The sequence below is a fragment of the Colletotrichum scovillei genome, assembly GCF_011075155.1.
Source record: "Colletotrichum scovillei strain TJNH1 chromosome Unknown Contig00003, whole genome shotgun sequence".
NCBI classification, from domain to species: domain Eukaryota; kingdom Fungi; phylum Ascomycota; class Sordariomycetes; order Glomerellales; family Glomerellaceae; genus Colletotrichum; species Colletotrichum scovillei.
In genome coordinates this window covers 311,813-329,318 of record NW_023336261.1, presented here as the reverse complement: position 1 = coordinate 329,318, position 17,506 = coordinate 311,813, and the positions used below count along the sequence as shown (strand labels likewise).

The 17,506-nt window shown below is 52.7% G+C and overlaps 5 protein-coding genes across 5 annotated transcripts; 4 read left to right on the top strand and 1 right to left on the bottom strand.

The window, feature by feature from the left end:
• Window positions 1-5,104: 5,104 nt before the first annotated feature.
• On the top strand, window positions 5,105-5,783 carry HER10_EVM0000653 (uncharacterized protein; the record flags this gene model as incomplete). The annotated part of the gene is made up of 3 exons (XM_035470425.1): window positions 5,105-5,254; window positions 5,308-5,602; window positions 5,662-5,783. The coding sequence occupies 3 exons, from the start codon at window positions 5,105-5,107 to the stop codon at window positions 5,781-5,783; spliced, it is 567 nt and encodes a 188-aa protein (XP_035335582.1).
• Window positions 5,784-7,710: 1,927 nt separating this feature from the next.
• HER10_EVM0004168 (uncharacterized protein) lies at window positions 7,711-9,598 on the top strand (the record flags this gene model as incomplete). The annotated part of the gene is made up of 4 exons (XM_035473820.1): window positions 7,711-7,816; window positions 7,887-8,283; window positions 8,331-8,681; window positions 8,752-9,598. The coding sequence occupies 4 exons, from the start codon at window positions 7,711-7,713 to the stop codon at window positions 9,596-9,598; spliced, it is 1,701 nt and encodes a 566-aa protein (XP_035335910.1).
• Window positions 9,599-9,721: 123 nt separating this feature from the next.
• HER10_EVM0001732 (uncharacterized protein) lies at window positions 9,722-10,126 on the bottom strand (the record flags this gene model as incomplete). Its single annotated transcript, XM_035471470.1, has 1 exon — window positions 9,722-10,126. One exon carries the CDS (start codon window positions 10,124-10,126, stop codon window positions 9,722-9,724), a length of 405 nt encoding a protein of 134 aa, XP_035335681.1.
• A 785-nt stretch (window positions 10,127-10,911) lies between these two features.
• Window positions 10,912-12,630, top strand: HER10_EVM0007017 (uncharacterized protein). Its single transcript, XM_035476584.1, has 2 exons — window positions 10,912-11,420; window positions 11,508-12,630. The coding sequence occupies exons 1-2, from the start codon at window positions 11,132-11,134 to the stop codon at window positions 12,263-12,265; spliced, it is 1,047 nt and encodes a 348-aa protein (XP_035336179.1). The 5' UTR covers window positions 10,912-11,131; the 3' UTR covers window positions 12,266-12,630.
• Window positions 12,631-13,505: 875 nt separating this feature from the next.
• Window positions 13,506-16,521, top strand: HER10_EVM0006209 (thiamine pyrophosphate enzyme). The gene is made up of 3 exons (XM_035475801.1): window positions 13,506-14,036; window positions 14,098-15,430; window positions 15,487-16,521. Exons 1-3 carry the CDS (start codon window positions 13,560-13,562, stop codon window positions 15,744-15,746), a joined length of 2,070 nt encoding a protein of 689 aa, XP_035336106.1. The 5' UTR covers window positions 13,506-13,559; the 3' UTR covers window positions 15,747-16,521.
• The last annotated feature ends 985 nt before the right edge of the window (window positions 16,522-17,506 follow it).

Genomic DNA, 17,506 nt, shown 5'->3' with positions numbered 1-17,506 from the left:
TTTTGACGACACCATTTCCGGTTCGCGTACAGGAAAACTTTAATAAACCTTTGATAATTACTACGTGCTTGGGGTGTAAAGAGGATGGCGAAAAGTGGGTAGATGAGACAAGGTACAGCGACTTAATGCCACTAACTAAAGTACCAAATATCCGCAAGAACGGACACTTGTGCAAGGTTCAACGACCTCAAAGTCAACCCATCATCCAATGGTCCAAACTGGTCTGGAACCGCTCTAACACCCTGCTGTCGGATGTGGTCGACCCGTCACATTTCCCGTCCCATAGTACATCTTCATGTACACGTAAGGGAGCTCTGCTATCTTTAGCGTCAGATCTCACTAGGCATCATCAGTCTGTCTGCGAGACGGTGATGATGAAAGGGGCAGAGCACACCATCGCCATTTTTCTCATCGGGAATGCTCTGAATATTTTGGTGAGAACAAGTTTGCTGCAAGAACCAAAATGAGGTGATCAAGTTATCATGGGTTCTCTCTCAGGCTACCTCCCAGAAATTGATCCAAGCATATTGTCTGCTTAAGTGTCTGCGTACTAAGAAGAACACTGCATTGAATATCTCCTTCTACTAGCAGCGCAGCTACCTTGAAACGCTAGCCTCCGCCTCGAATGTGAATGAATGACGAGCTTATCCCTTGCGTACCTTATAGACTCAGGTGACAGTTGACTACTCATCAAGAGACAGGAAACGCCCTGAATGCCTTCCGAAACTTGGAATTACAGACCACTCCTCGATACCTCAGCACAAGACACGCTCGACCTTTCTCGTCTTCAAATCGTAGATCCAGCCTGATACTGGAATTGAAGGTTTGGACAGCGGATGTAACTGTAGGTAACGGACGTCGTCGCGTATGCTCTTTTCAAGCCTATCTCTCTCAGTTTCACCAGGCGGAAAAGGGAGGAACGCCAAGGCCTCGGCAGCTTGGTAAGCGCCAGCTTTCCATCCCCCCCCTCCGTTGAAGTTGGATTCATTGCCCAAAATGGCCTTCCGGATGCCTTCGTCGGTGAACCTCAAAGCTGTACAGTCTATCACTTGATCAGCCCTGAAGTCAAGTGCCTCGCGACCTGAGAGCTGCGAATTAGGATATGTGCACTGTTCAACACACCTGTATGGTGGATTATCATAATCTCGGAGATCTGTTGTTTGACCGGCTCCAGCAAACAGTTGAGTAGTAGAATGGTCCGAAGAACACCAGGATCGGCCGCTCTGCCTCCCTCGTTCCGAATGACAGACGCTTCTTGCTCGGTGAGTTTGAAAAAATGTTCCGGGCTGCAACGAGCGTCCGAGCATGTTACTATCACAGCCCGGGAACGGCTTCCTACGACGGGATCTCTCTCGGGGAACCCGTTGAGAGCGTAATGCTCGTTCGCGGCGGCGAAATCAAATGGCTTGTTGAAGAGCGGGTACGACATTTGGCTTTGATTGAGTGCTGCGTAGATGGTTCTATCTCATTGAGTTGGTGTAAGGGAACGTCGTTATTAAAAGCCTAGAGGATAGCGGCGGGTTGGTAAGGCCGAGGCCGAGGTAGATTGGACTCTATTACCAGTGATCGAGAGACGGAGCCATGTGCTCTTCTTCGCCGCCGCCGCCACCACAACTCCGCTCCGTCTATCAAACGCTAACCCCATAACGACTTGCATATTAAGGAAAGGGAAAGATATGGATAAAACTAGGCGTTCCTCATAGGCAGTTTATGCCTCAAAAGATTCAAGCTCGCGTTCCCAATATCTCTATATCTCATGCAACTTATCCCATCTTCCACCCCTTATCAAGCCTTGTCCTTTTACATACCAAACTCAAACACCATAGAAATAAAGATTTCAGAATGGAACCTGAACCGCCTAGCACAGTCGGCCCCAGTAACGAGTTAGGTCGCAAGCAGCTGAAGCCTCACTTGCCGTACGACTTTGCGAAGGCGAACAACGAGTACAGTCAGAAAACCCCTCCCAGTCAAGAAGCATTGACGTTCGGTCCACGGTCCAAGACTGCCATAATTGTCTGCGTTGACTCTAGGGCAAGCCCGGAACACTTTTATGAGCTGCCAGAAAACGAAGCCATCGTCATTCGCAATGGAGGTGGCAGAACTAACGACCCGGGCGTGCTCCGGTCCTTGGCTATCATCCAGGCCACCACTGAACTGAAAGAGATCAGGGTCGTCCATCATGCGAGTAAGCAACATCACATCCATCGATTCTAGTGCCCGTAGCCTGTTCTAAATCACTCCTACGTATCCTGAAGATTGCGGTTCTCTGTTTTACACAGACAAGTGGGCAAAAGATATGATAGCGGCCAACGATCCACGGGCTCCGGCTGGCGCCTATAAGGATGGAGCGGCATTTTGGGTCCAGGAGATATGTTTCTTGCCCTTTTGTCGGACGGGTAATGAAAAATCCGACGAGGAGATAGTGAAGGCCAGCGTCCATCAAGATGTCGAGTTCCTCCGGAATCACCCGCTCATCAAGTCTTCCGTACTTGTTACGGGGTGGTATTACAATCTGAGCTCCGGTCTCGTGGAAGCCTTGTCCCGATGAGGGATACGTGTCAGCATTGAGGCAGATCTTAGCCATTCGCCACGACTAAATATTTGGAATTTCAAGTGGCTGCACCAGAAATTGCTTTGGGCATTCATAGCCCTGATTCAAGTCGAACGGAAATAGGATTGGTTCTCTGAAGCTTGCTGCGTTTGCCTTGAAAGATCCGTAGAAAGTGAATGCCCTTGTGCATGCAGCGGTGAGCAAGAGATCATCGCATATCCAGCTCATGCAGTTGCGTGGGGTTGGGTGGATTCCCGCGCTGTGTCATACTAATGCCCTCAACAATGCGTCTGTCGCTGACTACTTTCCTATTGCCAACTAATATTCTCTACGCCGCTGTCCCAGAGGACTTGAGGAATCTAATCCCAGCCCGAACCCAAATCACTCAAATGCTCCCCCGGGACGGCGGCGCGCTTCATCTGGTACACAATCCTTTCGGTCACCATTCGCGGAACCCATGGTCACTGCCGTATTCTAGTTGCCTAGTTGTTTCTGCCATTAGCAACACACTTTTCTCCTCCGACGGTGATCCGCGGTGGCTGACCAATTCATCACCACCGGAATTCCAGTGGACTGACCCACCACCACTAGTGACTCGGGCTCACGGAAATGGGAAGAACTGTCCGTTGAAATCCTCTACAAAGATCGTGTTAGAAACTGCAGGAGATTCGAGTTTGTGTATCTATATTCTTTTGCACTGGTTCCGTTGCGTACGTTGCGACAGGACAAAGATTCGCAATTCCCCCTTTCATGCTGACCAGGTATCTCGATATCCGAACTTCACGTACTTGACTGAACGATAAAGCACTTAGCCAATAACAGCAATAAAACGGCAAACATGTTTTCTGCTCAGACCCCTTCCAATTTGGAGCATCTACCTGGAGAGCTTCCAGACAGCTACCACGGTGGAAATTTGCCCCTGTCCTCCATCTCAAACTCTTTCGCGAAGAAGCTTCGGACGTTACAGCGTGACGATCTCGCAGAGGCCGCCATCTGGAGGGACATGATAGCTCTGACAGGAACATTCCGGACATTTTATTCACCGTCCGTTGTCCACCGTACGTGGACCAAACTCTGCGCCCTTCGACACCCAGAAGGCTTTCGCGTTGACGAGAACTCTGCCCGGAGTGTGGAGGTTGGCACAAAGTCATGGGTGGACTTGGATTTCACCTTTCATACAACAGCCATTGAACCGCTTGTGCAGTGTTCTGGATACTTGTCCATATTTATGGACGTCAACGGCGAATGGAAGATATGGATGATCCGGACTCTTTTGGAGGACCTCTCAGGTTGCCCCCGGGTTGACGTGCTACAGCCTTCGTCTCCTTCCGTGGCCCTGCCAATGAGCTCATTCTCACCTTTAAGCTCCTCTGAAAGCCCGCATGCTGCGACTGCTGCAAATTCCAAGACCCGGCAATTTGAGTGTGTTGTTGTTGGCGGTGGTCAAAGTGGCTTGGACGTGGGAGGCTACCTGCAAGCGTTAGGCGTCTCGTATGTCATTCTGGATAAGCTTCCCAATGTCGGGGACAGCTGGGCACAGCGTTACGAATCAGCTAAACGTATGTCGTGAGCCGTGACCACCTGAAGTTGCAGTTTGCATGCTGACGCCTCAAGTACACACTGCACGAGAATACGGTAGGGAAAGCATTGACCTATCCGGAAGACTCAAGTTCTAACGAGATAACTGCAGCTCACATGCCCTTCGAAAGAACGTATGGCCCAGAACTGCCTGAATTCCTCACCCGAGTACAGATAGCGGAAGGTCACAAGGCTTATGTCAGGAAATACGGAATTGTAATTTGTTTCCTTGTCCTCTGAACTCATTGACACTAAATCATTTGGCTTAGAACATCAGCTGTGGCACGGAATTGCGTAGCTGCGTCTGGTCTGCTCAAGAGAAGTTATGGTCCTGCCAGGTCTCAAAAGGTGGCGTGAGCAGTACCTTGACCACACCTCACTTGGTGTTCGCTGTTGGAGCCGGCTCAAACATTCCCAAGATGCCCGACTACCCGAATAAGGTTCCCTCCAAGACAGTACCCTCTTCTATATGCGTTCATGCTGATACCGATTCAGGAAGCCTTCCACGGTTCAGTCATGCACTCGGTTGACTATGCATCTGCAACCAAGTGGAAGGGTCTCCAAGGCGTGGTGATCGGGTCTGCTAATACTGGTTAGCGCCCAACCTCAAGCTCTATTCCCGCTCAATCTGACAACCGTAATCTACACCAGCACATGACGTTTGCAGTGATATGGTTGAAGCTGGTCTCAGCTCTGTGACGATGATCCAGAGAGGCACAACTTGTAGGTTAATCTCCTCTTGCTTCAGTAGCCGCAAGTGAAGTCTGACGCGTGTATTTAGGGGTTCTACCAGCTGAGCACTATCTCGCAACAACGATATGTAAGTGTCGTTTCTCGGAGAGTTTGCTTCGCTCATGCTGACGTGATGTCAAAGCTCTATATAATAACAAGGTTGCCACAGAGCGGGCAGACAGGTTGAACTTCTCTTCGCCACTGTCGATAGCCCGGAAGTCTGCAATGATCAAGTTGCATGGTATGGCACAAGAGAACAGTGCAAGGTTTGACGCCTTGGAGAGGGCTGGCTTCAAGACTGAACGCTTCGGAGACATTATATCGGTGTTGTACGACAAGCTAGGCGGTCACTATATTGACGTGGGTACGTCAGCCAAGATCTCTCAGGGACAGGTGAGTACGCTGCATGCATCGTCTGTCTTGAATCTTCCTATCTTCTCCGCCAGCCCTGTCTTGTAATGAAATATTCTGGTGAATGCAGCGAACTAATAACCGAGTTTCCCGGGCCACAGATCAAGGTGAAAGCAGATTCTACTCCACTACGTTACACTTCTAGAGGTCTTTCGTTCAGTGATGGAACTGAGGTAACGGCCGACGTGATTGTGTTCGCTACGGGATTTGTATCCAATCTGAAGGACGTTATCACCCAGTATGTCGGACAGCCAGTTGCGGATCAAATTCAAGACTTTTGGGGCGTTGACAACGAGGGGGAGATTAACGGTGCTTTCAAATACCCCGGGCGTAAGTAGATGCATTTTGAGAAGAGGACTTTGCACAGCCGAGCTGATTTCGTTACACAGATCCGGGTATGTGGTTCACCGGCGGAACGATCGGACACGCTCGATTTTTTGGTAGATTTATTGCACTTCAGATCAAGGCGGATATTATCGGCTACCCTTTCAGGAGATTTGAGGATTCTTAGCCCTCGATGACTTCAGCACATCTTCCCAGAGACCTTGCGTGGTCGCTGCGGTTGTTTCTTTCCTCTGGATGTCATTTGTGACTCAGCCTAGGTACTCCTACTCTGGTGCCTCTGCGCCACGGTTGGCAGCTTGGAAGATGCATGTAGCCATACCAGAAGATATCGCCTCCACTTGAGCGAATTGAACAGCGCTTGGCAGCAATATAACTGCAATTGCACACTCCTAGACCGCCATCATATGGGCCAAAGCTTAGTTGCACCATCTCTTTTGATGTTTGTTCTGTCAATTAGCGTAGATAAGGCCTACTCAGATTGACCGATTTGCTTCAGGTACTACAAGCGATAGGGCTTCATAGGCCCAACTCTCCATCTCGCGATTCCCCGTGCCTAGAACCAAGGGAGGACTGATGTGGTTGTGTCCTTTGGCCTGTAAGTACTGTATTGGTACGTTTCCCACTCCTTTCAGAAGCTCTACGAAGTCCCGATTGGCATCAATTATGTCAACGGGATCGAACTCGCTGTCAACCAAAATCAGCTGAGGCCAGGTTATATGACCTAGCTGGCCCGATTCTCGGCATCTCTCAAAGGACATCCAAGGCGACTGATCATGCGGGTTGCTTCCAAGGTATGGACAAAGTGAGTCCAGGAAGGAAGTGCTCGTGCCGCGGAAGTGGTACAACACACCAAGTAATACGACGCCAGCAAGCCTCAGTCCGGGCGATTCATGGAGCACGCTCAGCCGAGAGTCTCCAAAGTTGGGTTCAAACAGCCAGGTGCACAGGTGAATCCCGCCGGCCGAGTTTCCAAGCAACAAGAGGTCGCGACTCTGCCCCGAGTATCTTTGCTTGATCCAACTGAGAGCAAGTGCGAGATCCTCGGCACCACTAGGGAATTCGGCTCCATGTTGAACCAATCGGTAGTCCATCACAACGGTTTCTAGACCGGCTTTCTCGGCAAAGAAATGCCCGACATTTTGATAAAACAGCGGTCGGGCTTGGCTGATCCGTTCCCCGGTCGTGAAGCCTCCGCCGTACAGGAAGACCATGATAGGTCTGGTCGACGCTGATTCTGCGGGCCACGTGGATGGTGCGTAAATGTCGAGTTGGTGGCGGAAGTGCGGACCGTAAGTGTGCGTCTGACGCAAGGTCGCCTCAATCGCAGGTGCGTTAGCCTCGACCAGAGGCGCGCAAACTTTGTAAGTTGGAGATATGACAAGCTCTATTGACCTGCCGAGCTCTCCGAGGTCATCCATCCTTTTTGTCGCCTTGTATCATCCGGTGGTGCAAATTGACAGATACTGAGGCTCTGAGCTGAAAATTTCGGATCCTTGTCCAATAGTAGTGTGAAGTATCCTTTGAAAGCGCACGTCCGGATGCTTTCAAAGGGTGAGTATGTGAGTATCTTTTTTGTTCAAAAGATACTCTTGCAGTAGGTAGGTGTGGCCAGGTGAGGGATAGCCTTCATATGGGTGCGGAATCGCCGTGCCCTCTCGGGCTTGGCGGTGGTGGCGGGGCCGTTGTGGGTCCTACAAACCGGAGTGGGGCTCGGAGAATTGGGTGGTGCAGCCTGGTCGGCCTCTCCACCGTGTCAGTCATTCACCTCAAGAAAGGCACGGCCTTTCTCGAAGGTTAGATTTCCGTCTCTCAGTCCCATCTTGATTCGGACTGCGGTCTGTATGCAATGCCGTGAGCCGAAGGGTCTGTACCGGGCTTTGTCAGATATTGCCAGTGACGGGCTATTATTGTCTTCATTGAGCCTTACCTGACCATCAACTATAATACCTTAAAAGCACGAAAACGCTCTTCAAAACAATCCGGCGACCATTCAAGCATATACTAAGTCAAAAAACCCATCTCCTTCTACTAACTTCCCATTACCTCTATTATCTTCGCCGATTCGTCCGCAGTGTCTTGTGCCCAACTTGAACATGCCTCTTCCTCCAACAACCGATGTTCTGATCGTTGGTGGCGGTCCCGTGGGCCTCCTCACTGGAGTCGGCTTGACGCAACAAGATGTCGATTGCCTGGTGATTGGTATGACCAAGTCCTTGTCATCATTTGGCAGATGCCTCTGAGTCGTTGCGTCGCTGACGAACGTTCATAGAGAAACGAGAACGTGACGCCCAAGCCTCATTTGGCCGCGCCACGACGCTGTACCCTAGGTCTTTGGAGCTGCTGGAGCAGTTAGATCTCACCAGTGCCGTACTCCAAGAAGGCTTCGTCGCTCGCGCTAGCACCAATTATAAGGACGGTGTGAGAGCCAACGAGAGGGGGTGGAATGGGATGTTCAATCATTGCAAGGCGAGCTTTCATGATTACGCATTGAATATCCGACAGCGATACTCCGAGGACGTGTTCCGGAGCCGCTACGAAAGCTACGGCAAGGCTGTCTGGTTCGGATGGAAGCTTCTTCGCTACGAAGTGGACCAGACGTCTGGAGACGATTATAATATAACTGCTGTTCTGGGTCATGAGGGCCAAGGCGAGAGCCGGGTTCGCTGGTAAGCCACACATCAAGCTTCGTGGAGCCCAATGCTGACCAAAGCAGTAAATACCTCTTGGGAGCTGACGGGGGTGCTTCATCGGTTCGCCAGCTTTCCAACATTTCACTCGACGTGGACCCGACCACATACGAATGGATTCGCATCGATGGCAAGATCAACACCGATATGCCTGACGCTGACATTGGGTTTGCTTCTATCGAGACCCCTCACCACGGGAACATTTTATGGGTCAAACTCGACCACGATGCTCACCGCATCGGCTATGCGCTGACACCGTCCATCTTGGCCAAGTATCCAAACGGGATCACTCAGGCTGAAGCGGTACAAGAAGCCGTGGAGGGGATGAAGCCATTCCAGTTTCATATTGAGAGGCTTGACTGGTGGACCCATTATAAGTATGTCTAGCGTTGCTGTCTCTTTGCGTTCCTTGTCTCGATTGCAGACTGCTTACTCGAGGCTATCTAGGATCCGGCAAAGCGTTGCCAAGACCCTCCAAAAAGACGACTTCGTTCTACTTGGTGGCGATGCCGCCCACACGCACTCCTCTGGCTTCGCTCAAGGCATGAACACCGGCGTGCACGACGCCACCAACCTGGTTTGGAAGCTTGCTGGAACCATCAAGGGCTGGTATAAGCCCGAGGTTTTGTCTACATACGCCTCCGAGAGACGTGCTGCGGCGCAGAAGCTCATCCAGATCGACAGGGAAGCCGCTGCTACGATCTCTGGTGACATACCGGCACGATATGAGGGCCTAGGGGCTTCCGCGGATGAAGTGCTGATGAAGGTCTGGACTGACAACATTGCCTTCAATCTTGGGCTTGGCGTGAGTTATGGACCCTCCATCATTAACCATCCCCCGACGAAGACCACTCTCCAGTGCGGAGTTCGCAGTCCTGACGCGCTCATTCGCGCCCCGGGACCCAACGTTCCAATTCGCCTCCACGATGTTCTCTTCCGAAACGGGCCTCGGGGCTGTTGGAGTGTGGTCGTATATGCCGGCAACCCGAATCAGACGAGGACGATATTCCCCACACTACGACAAAAGCTCTCAAAGCTGGAGGCGCGTCATCGTGGGCTACTTCAGCTCGTGACTCTGCTCGCCCGTACTGCTGGAAGTGGTTGGATGGCTACCGGCGGACCGCCACTGGGTAAATTTTACTTTGACAGTAACGGTATGGCACATTCTGAGTTCGGGGTGGATGAAGCCTCGGGCGCCCTAGTGGTTATCCGACCCGACGGTATCTTGGGCTTTGCGACCGGACTGGACAACCCACAGGGCGTTGACGATTTCTTCGGCCAGTTTATCAACTAGTCGAAGTAGCTATGGAGGCTGTTTTGCTGAAGACAGTTAATGAAAATGTGCGGAATCTTGTCAGATCATAATACTACAGAAGCCAATTATTAGAGAGGTCCTCATAGCCGCCTTTCATCAAAACTAATACATCCACCTCCAAATAGCGAAAATCCCAAGCACAACCCCACTCCCTAAATGCGTCAACGCTGTTCCCCCATCTCCTCGTCCTCCCTTCCCACCCATCGTCCTGACAATCCACCAATCCATGATTCCAACAAGCGAAGTAATAGCCAACAACGCAGTCACCGCGTCTTCATTCCCGCTTCCCTCCTGATACGTCTCGAGCCCGAGGAACAGCAACCCCGTAGCTAGATCGCGCGCTGATTTGGCATAGCTGAAAGCCTCGGCTTCAGCGGAGAGGGGTCTGGCGATGCCGAAGGCGTCGTAGATTGCTAAGGGCCGGACGAAGCCTAGAAGGCCTATGAAAGTGAGGCCAGTGCCGAGGACGTAGCTCGGGTAGGGAGAGAAGGGGGAGGCTATGTTCATAGACATTTTGCTCAGAATCAGTTGTGTATATCTCTTACTGAGGTCGCTTGTTCACAAGTTTCCGTATTTTGTTCCTTTCTGGTCGGTATCTGGCGTGTAGAAAAGGAGTATCGATCACGAATGGGAGCTTCCTCTCCGACTGTGATCTCAGAGGGAGAGCGGCTTAAATATCTCAAACAGCGTTCATCTGAACATGCATACCGGGTCATGCGGAGCTCCAGGTTGGGGCTCAGAGTAAAGGACTCGAGCTCCAAGCATCATGCGGCAGTCCGATGCGAGCGGGATGGTATTGAAGCAGACCCCCGAACACACGACGCCATTCTTTCCCGGCTGTGGTGGCCATAATGCGACAGAACATTCTCTAGAGACTGACTTGCTTGTCGCGTACTGTATCCCAAGGGTTTCAATGCTTAAGGACGAGTGCATCAAGAGTCCCAAGAGTAGTGCATCGAAGTTGATATAACCCTGGACTGATTCTGTGAAGCACTGTCGTCCGATCATTTTACCTTCTCATCGCATGACACGAAGCTTTGAACCAAATCGCGACTCCAATCAAAAGGCCGTCGATGGTCAGCGACCAGTGTCCGAAAGCTGCAAGGACGCATCACCGCACTTCGCCCCGACCTGTCCCAGACCATTCACCGAAAATGGACCCACTTCCGGGCCCGACCCCGGGCGACTCCGGGGACCCCACCAGGGACCAAAGTACCTACTTAGGCTTATTTCTTTAGCGTAGACCAAGCAGGAAGGAGCTAAGCAAATCCCATCGCCCCCTGTCTAGCATCCCGATCCTTCGCATCAACACCATCAGCCGTCACACGAGTTTTCTTCGCGATGGCTTCTTTCCTCCGTCATCCACACTCGCGATCGCTGCCGTCGCCAGCACCAAGGGAGCGCTCGCCTCCCGTCCATTCGCTCACCGCCTGGTACACGTGAGCGACTACCGGCTTTCAGACTCGACCTCCACGATCGCGATCACGAGAACTTGTCGCCACCACCACAGCCATGGCCCTTCCCAACACCCTCCTCGCGCTCCTCACGACGCTTCTCACAACAGCGCACGCCTTGAACGTCACCGTTCCCTCCGAGATCAAAGCTGGCGTCGAGACGGAAATCGAAATTGGCTTCGACTACTGGAAACAGCCGTTCGTTTACGAGACCCTCCCCGGGCCAGTGTTTGATGAGGTTGTGGCGGTATGCCGCAATCCGGTGAACGAGGACGTCGGCTGCGGCCATGACATGCTGTACGAGCACTACCAGATATTCCTGTACACTGAGGAATGGATGTACACCTGTAAGAGGCCCTTTCTTCCTACCTCGGTGTCCTTGCGCCTTGCGCAGTACCGATAGAGTGCATCACTGACAAGGGGTCGACTGGCAGGCTACCTAAGCGACTTCATCCCAATGGGCACAACCAACCCCAAAATCACAATCCCCAAAGACCTCGGCCCCTCCGAACCCTACAAAATCACAGCCATGGCCTTCAACGGCTCCAAAATCCAAACAAACTACTACGGCGTCGAGTCCTCCCCGGACTTCACCCTCACAAACACAGACATCAAAGACTGGACGGCATGGGAATCCTACGGCGGCTGGCTGAAGCCGTGGCACTCCCTCCCCTGCTCCTCGTACGGCTGCTTCCGCACCTGCGGCCTCAAATTCGCAGACCAGTACGGCAACAAGAAGCAAGGCACGGCCGCGGGGCTCTTCAACTGCCTCAACGAGTGCCCCGGTATCCTCGCGGACTGGAACGACCCGGATTCGCAGTGGTCGTGGTATAAAGCGTTCGACGGGCACGACTGGTCCGGCGAATCGACGGCCGTGACGACGAGCACCCCGAGCGCGGTGCCTAGTACCACGGGTTACGGGTATCAGACGATGGATAAGCAGGAGACGACGTTGTATGGCACGCCGACGGCGCCGACGGTGTATTCGTGGGAGAGTCTCTTGACGGCGAGGCCGACTGCGACGAGACAGGCTTCGGCGGGGAGGCGGACGGCGAAACCGCCGGTGGCGGTGCCGAAGAAGACGAGCTATGCGGGACTCATGGCGACGATGATTTTGACGTGCCTCGTTGCTTTTGGCGTTGGTTCTTTGCTTGGTTGGATTTGGCCGGATGCATTGAGGCAAGATGGATGAATGTGGCTGTACATATGAAGTGCATAGTAATGTGGCTTAGTCATGGGATGATACTTGAAGATGAAAAACAATACTACCTAAATGCCATGGCCAACTACTAGATCAATTGAGCTATGTCTCGTAGCCGCCTTTCGACTGCTTTAGATTCGGGCTTCTCTGCATCGAAGCTCAAAGGCCGAGCGGATCCTCTTAGCTAATAGTAAAAGCCACCAGATAACACCGCCTGCACCCCGCACAAGCTCGACGCACCAGCTGGGTGCTCCAGGGAACGCCCGGACGCGCGCTTTGGTGCGGGGAACTGCCGTGCAGTGAGACGGGGACTTGAGAATCGGGATTCGTAGCCCATTGTTTACCTCGAAACGTCTTGTTTGGGGCTGGGAAGCGGTAATTCTCGGCCCAGAGCGGTGTTTGACACATAAGTCCCCAAGTAGGGCAGTTGGGAGCATTTGGCTTTGAGATCCCATCTGAATAAGAAATGTACCTACATGCCGTATCATTCAGCTCATCTCATCAACGGCATCACTCAGGGATGATGCTTGCCTGCTGCCATATGTCATCTCAACGGCTGTCTCCTCTTATCAAGCTCTCGCTCCTGCTCTTCAACCCTTGTACATGTCCCTCCACGGCGCCTTGTGCTCCCTTCTCTCGGGACTAAAGCGATGAGTGACAAGTGGTGTTGGACACCCTGCAGTGAGCCGACAACAAGCGCCCTATGAAACCGGGCCCTGGGCCGATTGCGGGGTTAGCCCAAGGGGGCCGCAAGGGCGTGATGCTCCCTTTTCTGGGGAACAAGCTTGGGCCGGCCGTCGGTCTGTGGAATGATCCCAGTTCCGGATGTATAAACTCGTCTTTGTCGCCCGTCACCGGAAACCCAGTCCCGACTGACTTCAGTCAAACTACCCCCAGCAGGCTTCAGCTCAGAGGACGAAGCCTATACAAAAGTCTCCAGAATTCTGCAACTTCTCCGCCGCGGCCCGTCATCGGTCAAATCCCGTATCCCCTACACCGGTGATCGGTCGAGTCGTTCATCCACAGCTTGCTTCAAGTGTGCCACACAAGCTCGACGACTCCCAGGTACTAGACTGTTCAGTACTGACGCAGTTGCCAAGCGAGACTCTTCCCCTCCCTCAAAGGTGTTTGATAACACTGTGAAGTAGTCAATCACACACATACTCTTACACTACACACACACACACACATCCACCTCACTTGTTGATACCTACCCCGCCCCCCCCCCCCCCCTCCAATACACACTGCTGGCCGGCTAGTTGGTCTGTTATTGCCGTTCTTCACCATGCCTTTCAGACAATTGCCGGTGCCAATGGCACGTTGCTTGCGCAGCTTCGGCCCTGCAGGTGGGCGCCCAGGGAGATTAGTCCGCTTCAACCAGACATTGGCGCCCAGCATAGCCGTTGTCGGCGGCCCTGCTCGTCAACTTGCCGGTTTCTCATCCGCTGCCCCACTGCATCGAAGTGGGGGATCAACATCACCACCATCTTCCCATGCTGGCGCTGGTATAAAGCCAGCCACCTCTCGGCCCCTTGTCGAGGATGAGTTCAAGGCCACCATCGAACAAGCCAGGAACCTTTCTTCGAAATCAACCGAGATGTATACCGCGTCTTTCGCCTTCTTCGAGGCGCTATGGGACGCCGGCGTCACCCACTGCTTCGTGAACCTAGGCTCTGACCATCCCAGTATCATCGAAGCCATGGTCAAGGGTCAGAGGGAGCGAAAGGGAAACTTCCCCAGAATCATCACGTGTCCCAATGAAGTAATGAGATTCCGTCTTTTCCGCGTGCGTCCACTCGGGCATGTGCTAATGAGGTATCTAGATGGTCGCCATGTCCATGGCCGACGGCTACGCTCGCCTAACCGGAAAACCGCAATGTGTTATTGTCCACGTCGACGTAGGAACGCAAGGTCTAGGCGCTGCTGTCCACAACTCGTCATGCGGCCGCGCGCCCGTTTTGGTGTTTGCCGGTCTGTCTCCCTTCACCATCGAAGGCGAGATGAGAGGCAGCAGAACAGAGTACATCCACTGGATTCAGGATGTCCCTGATCAAAAGCAAATCGTTTCGCAATACTGCCGGTACTCTGGCGAGCTCAAGACAGCAACCAACGTCAAGCAGATGGTTAATCGTGCCCTTCAGTTCTCCAAGTCAGACCCTCAAGGGCCCGTATATCTTTGCGGTGCTAGAGAGGTGATGGAGGCTGAGGTCGAACCGTACAGCATTCGTCAAGAGGACTGGGACCCCGTCGAGCTCGGAGGTCTTCCCAAGAACGCCGTCAACAAGATTGCCGAGGCATTGGCCGGTGCAAAGGAGCCACTCATTGTCACTGGATTTGGCGGCAGAGACCATCAATTCCCTGGCGCTCTCGTTGAACTCGCAAACACCGTCAAGGGCCTGCGCGTTGTTGACACAGGTGGTAGCGATATGTGCTTCCCTGCAGACCACCCTGGCTGGCTGGGTCTTCGCTTTGGTATTGAGGACGCGGTAAACACTGCCGATGTCATTGTCGTTCTCGACTGCGACGTCCCGTGGATCAACACTCTGTGCCACCCCAAGAAGGACGCCAAGATTTTCCATATCGATGTTGACCCGCTCAAGCAGCAAATGCCCGTCTTCTACATCGCCGCCCAGTCGAGATACCGAGCGAGTAGCCTGGTGTCGATTGAACAGATTACTGCACACCTAAAGGGTCAGTATGCTGCTCAACTTGAGTCTGCGGAAGCCAAGGAGCGCGAGGCCAAGGTCAAGGAGTCTCACAAGCAGCTTCTTGCCAAGATCGAGGAAAAGGCGCAGCCCAAGGCAGATGGCGAGTTCGGCACTGGCCACCTTACCCGGTCACTGAAGAAGCTGTGCCCAGAGGACACCATCTGGGCCATTGAGGCTGTGACAAACACAATTTTCGTCCACGACAATCTTCAGCCCACACTGCCCGGATCTTGGATCAACTGCGGTGGCGGTGGCCTTGGATGGTCTGGCGGTGGCGCTCTCGGTATCAAACTGGCAACCGACTTCGAGAACGGTGGCAACAACAAGGGCAAGTTTGTTGTGCAAATAGTTGGCGACGGCACATTCCTCTTCTCTGTGCCAGGTAGCGTATACTGGATCGCCAAGCGATACAATATCCCTATTTTGACGATTATTTTAAATAACAAGGGTAAGTGGTTGACAAGCCTTCTGGCGGGTTCGAAACGAAAGCTGACGTGACGATAGGATGGAACGCCCCCAGGCGGTCACTTCTTCTGGTGCACCCTGATGGCGAAGGTTCCAGGGCGACGAACGAAGAGATCAACATCTCGTTCGACCCGGCCCCCGATTATGCCGGTATTGCCAAGGCGGCAGCGGGCGGAGACTTGTTTGCTGCTCGTGTAGACAACGCGGCGGATCTTGATGGTGTGCTGAAGAAGGCTATTGAGACGGTGCAAGGCGGTCAGCCCGCTGTTTTGGATATCAAAGTGGCCCTGGGTTCATAGATATAGCGTTGACGAAGTAAAACGGAACGGCGAAGGTAGAGGACCGGTATAAGCGGATGGCATAAGGTATTTTCACCAGGCTGGTATAGCGTGGCTTGGTAGATTTGACGCTTGTTTTCGCAGACGTAGATGGACTATCGCGGGGCTCACCGGGCAGAATAGAGAGTGACCGAACATCATTTGAATTTTTGATTGGAATACGATAGCGCTGGGAACATCGTCGGGCGAGCATGGGTGAGCCTTGGGTGGAAGTAAAATTCTCGAGGTGCTGCAAGAAATCCATTGAGGACAGTGACTTGTCATCTAGCTTCGGGATGGGACCATATTCGCTGGATAGCTTCCGACGTTAGTAGCCACACAGACGGAGGATACTGTTGAGATGGTATTGTTGAATGCGAGAGCTGTTCGTTATCATTGCTGTAATGATCTGCGGGCAATGGTGAATGACGCCAAAGAAGCCTTAGCAGCTGCGCGACCTAGACCTCCCCTAACCCAGCGGGTAGATCTCCCTGAGAAGCCGGCTAGAATCAAGGCTAGTCGGCGTGGTGTGTAATGTACGCGACGAGTCTGACTGGGCGTGGAAGATAATCAGGGATGGATGGGTGGGTTTTGCGGCACAAGCTTGGGGGTAGGTAAGTGTTCGATACCATGTTCGTCGACTGAGTCGGAAGAAGGAAGTGGTGTGGTGTGTAGCGGAGACCTCGATGTGTTTGCCACCGATGGGTCGTTTGGACAAGGACATATTGGATGTTCGTATCATTATCGTCAGTTTGCCGTCACATCGAATCTGCAGCGGCGTGGGAAGATGCAGAAATAATCAATGGCAATCAAGACACATTATGAAGAAAACCCCACCAGCCAGTCAAGCCTGGTGTGGATAGAAAGCCTAGAAGATCTGGAAGAGCGTCCCGTCAGCTTCGGAGAGCCTACAGTGATGCCCGCCTCAATTATCCGGGGGCTCGTGCATCAAATCTGGTCATTTGACAAGCAAAAAAGGGACCCCTAAAACTCCACTTTGAGCCACCATCGGCGCCTGCCTCCAAAATGAAACGGGGGAGTGGGGGCACAGCACCGGCCAGGCCAATGTCTGTGCTGCTCTTAGCTCTGTCGAACCCCTGCTCAAATTCACCACCGCACTGCATGGATGGAAGGTGCCCGCTGAGGGGATTTGGAGGAAGCACATTCCAGGTTTGCGACAGGACTGAGAACGAGGAAGGGACCACTGCAGTGCAAGGCAAGGCAGGAAAGGGCGAGCGGATGCCACCTGCAAGACAACACCATACAGGTACCTTATGTGTGTCTCCTATTTATCAAATACCGCAAATTAACCTACCTTGAGGTAGGGCAGCCGCAGGCATTGTGCTTGGGTGAATGAAATTCCGTTGATACCTATCAGGGCAACCCATCTGCTATCGGGCCTGAACGGGCACCTAATCGCATCTTAGTGATGTCCCGTCGCCAGGGAGCCCCTCACTTATTACACGAGAATTTGAACCGTCACCGCGGGAGCCGAGCTATTTCTGCAGCCGTCCTGCCCGATGCGAGGCGATGTAAACCCAAATTGGAGGGCGCGGCTGCCATGTTGTTCGTGTGTGTAAGAGTGTGCGAGCAAAATGTGTCAAGTCTAAGTCAGCAGGTGTTGTTTCTGTGGTCCTTCTCGAGATCCGTGTATGGATGGATCGATGGACGGATAACTGTGTACGTAAATACCTTCCTTGCTTGAGGTTAATACCATATGGTAGGTACCTGCCTACCTACCG

Bases quoted from the DNA above. Each gene is read 5' to 3' on its own strand.
- HER10_EVM0007017 (XM_035476584.1), top strand. From the start codon at position 11,132: ATGGCCCTTCCCAACACCCTCCTCGCGCTCCTCACGACGCTTCTCACA. The intron at 11,421-11,507 runs GTAAGAGGCCCT...GTCGACTGGCAG, and splicing joins TGAGGAATGGATGTACACCT to GCTACCTAAGCGACTTCATC.
- HER10_EVM0006209 (XM_035475801.1), top strand. From the start codon at position 13,560: ATGCCTTTCAGACAATTGCCGGTGCCAATGGCACGTTGCTTGCGCAGC. The intron at 14,037-14,097 runs GTAATGAGATTC...TGAGGTATCTAG, and splicing joins TCATCACGTGTCCCAATGAA to ATGGTCGCCATGTCCATGGC. The intron at 15,431-15,486 runs GTAAGTGGTTGA...ACGTGACGATAG, and splicing joins GATTATTTTAAATAACAAGG to GATGGAACGCCCCCAGGCGG.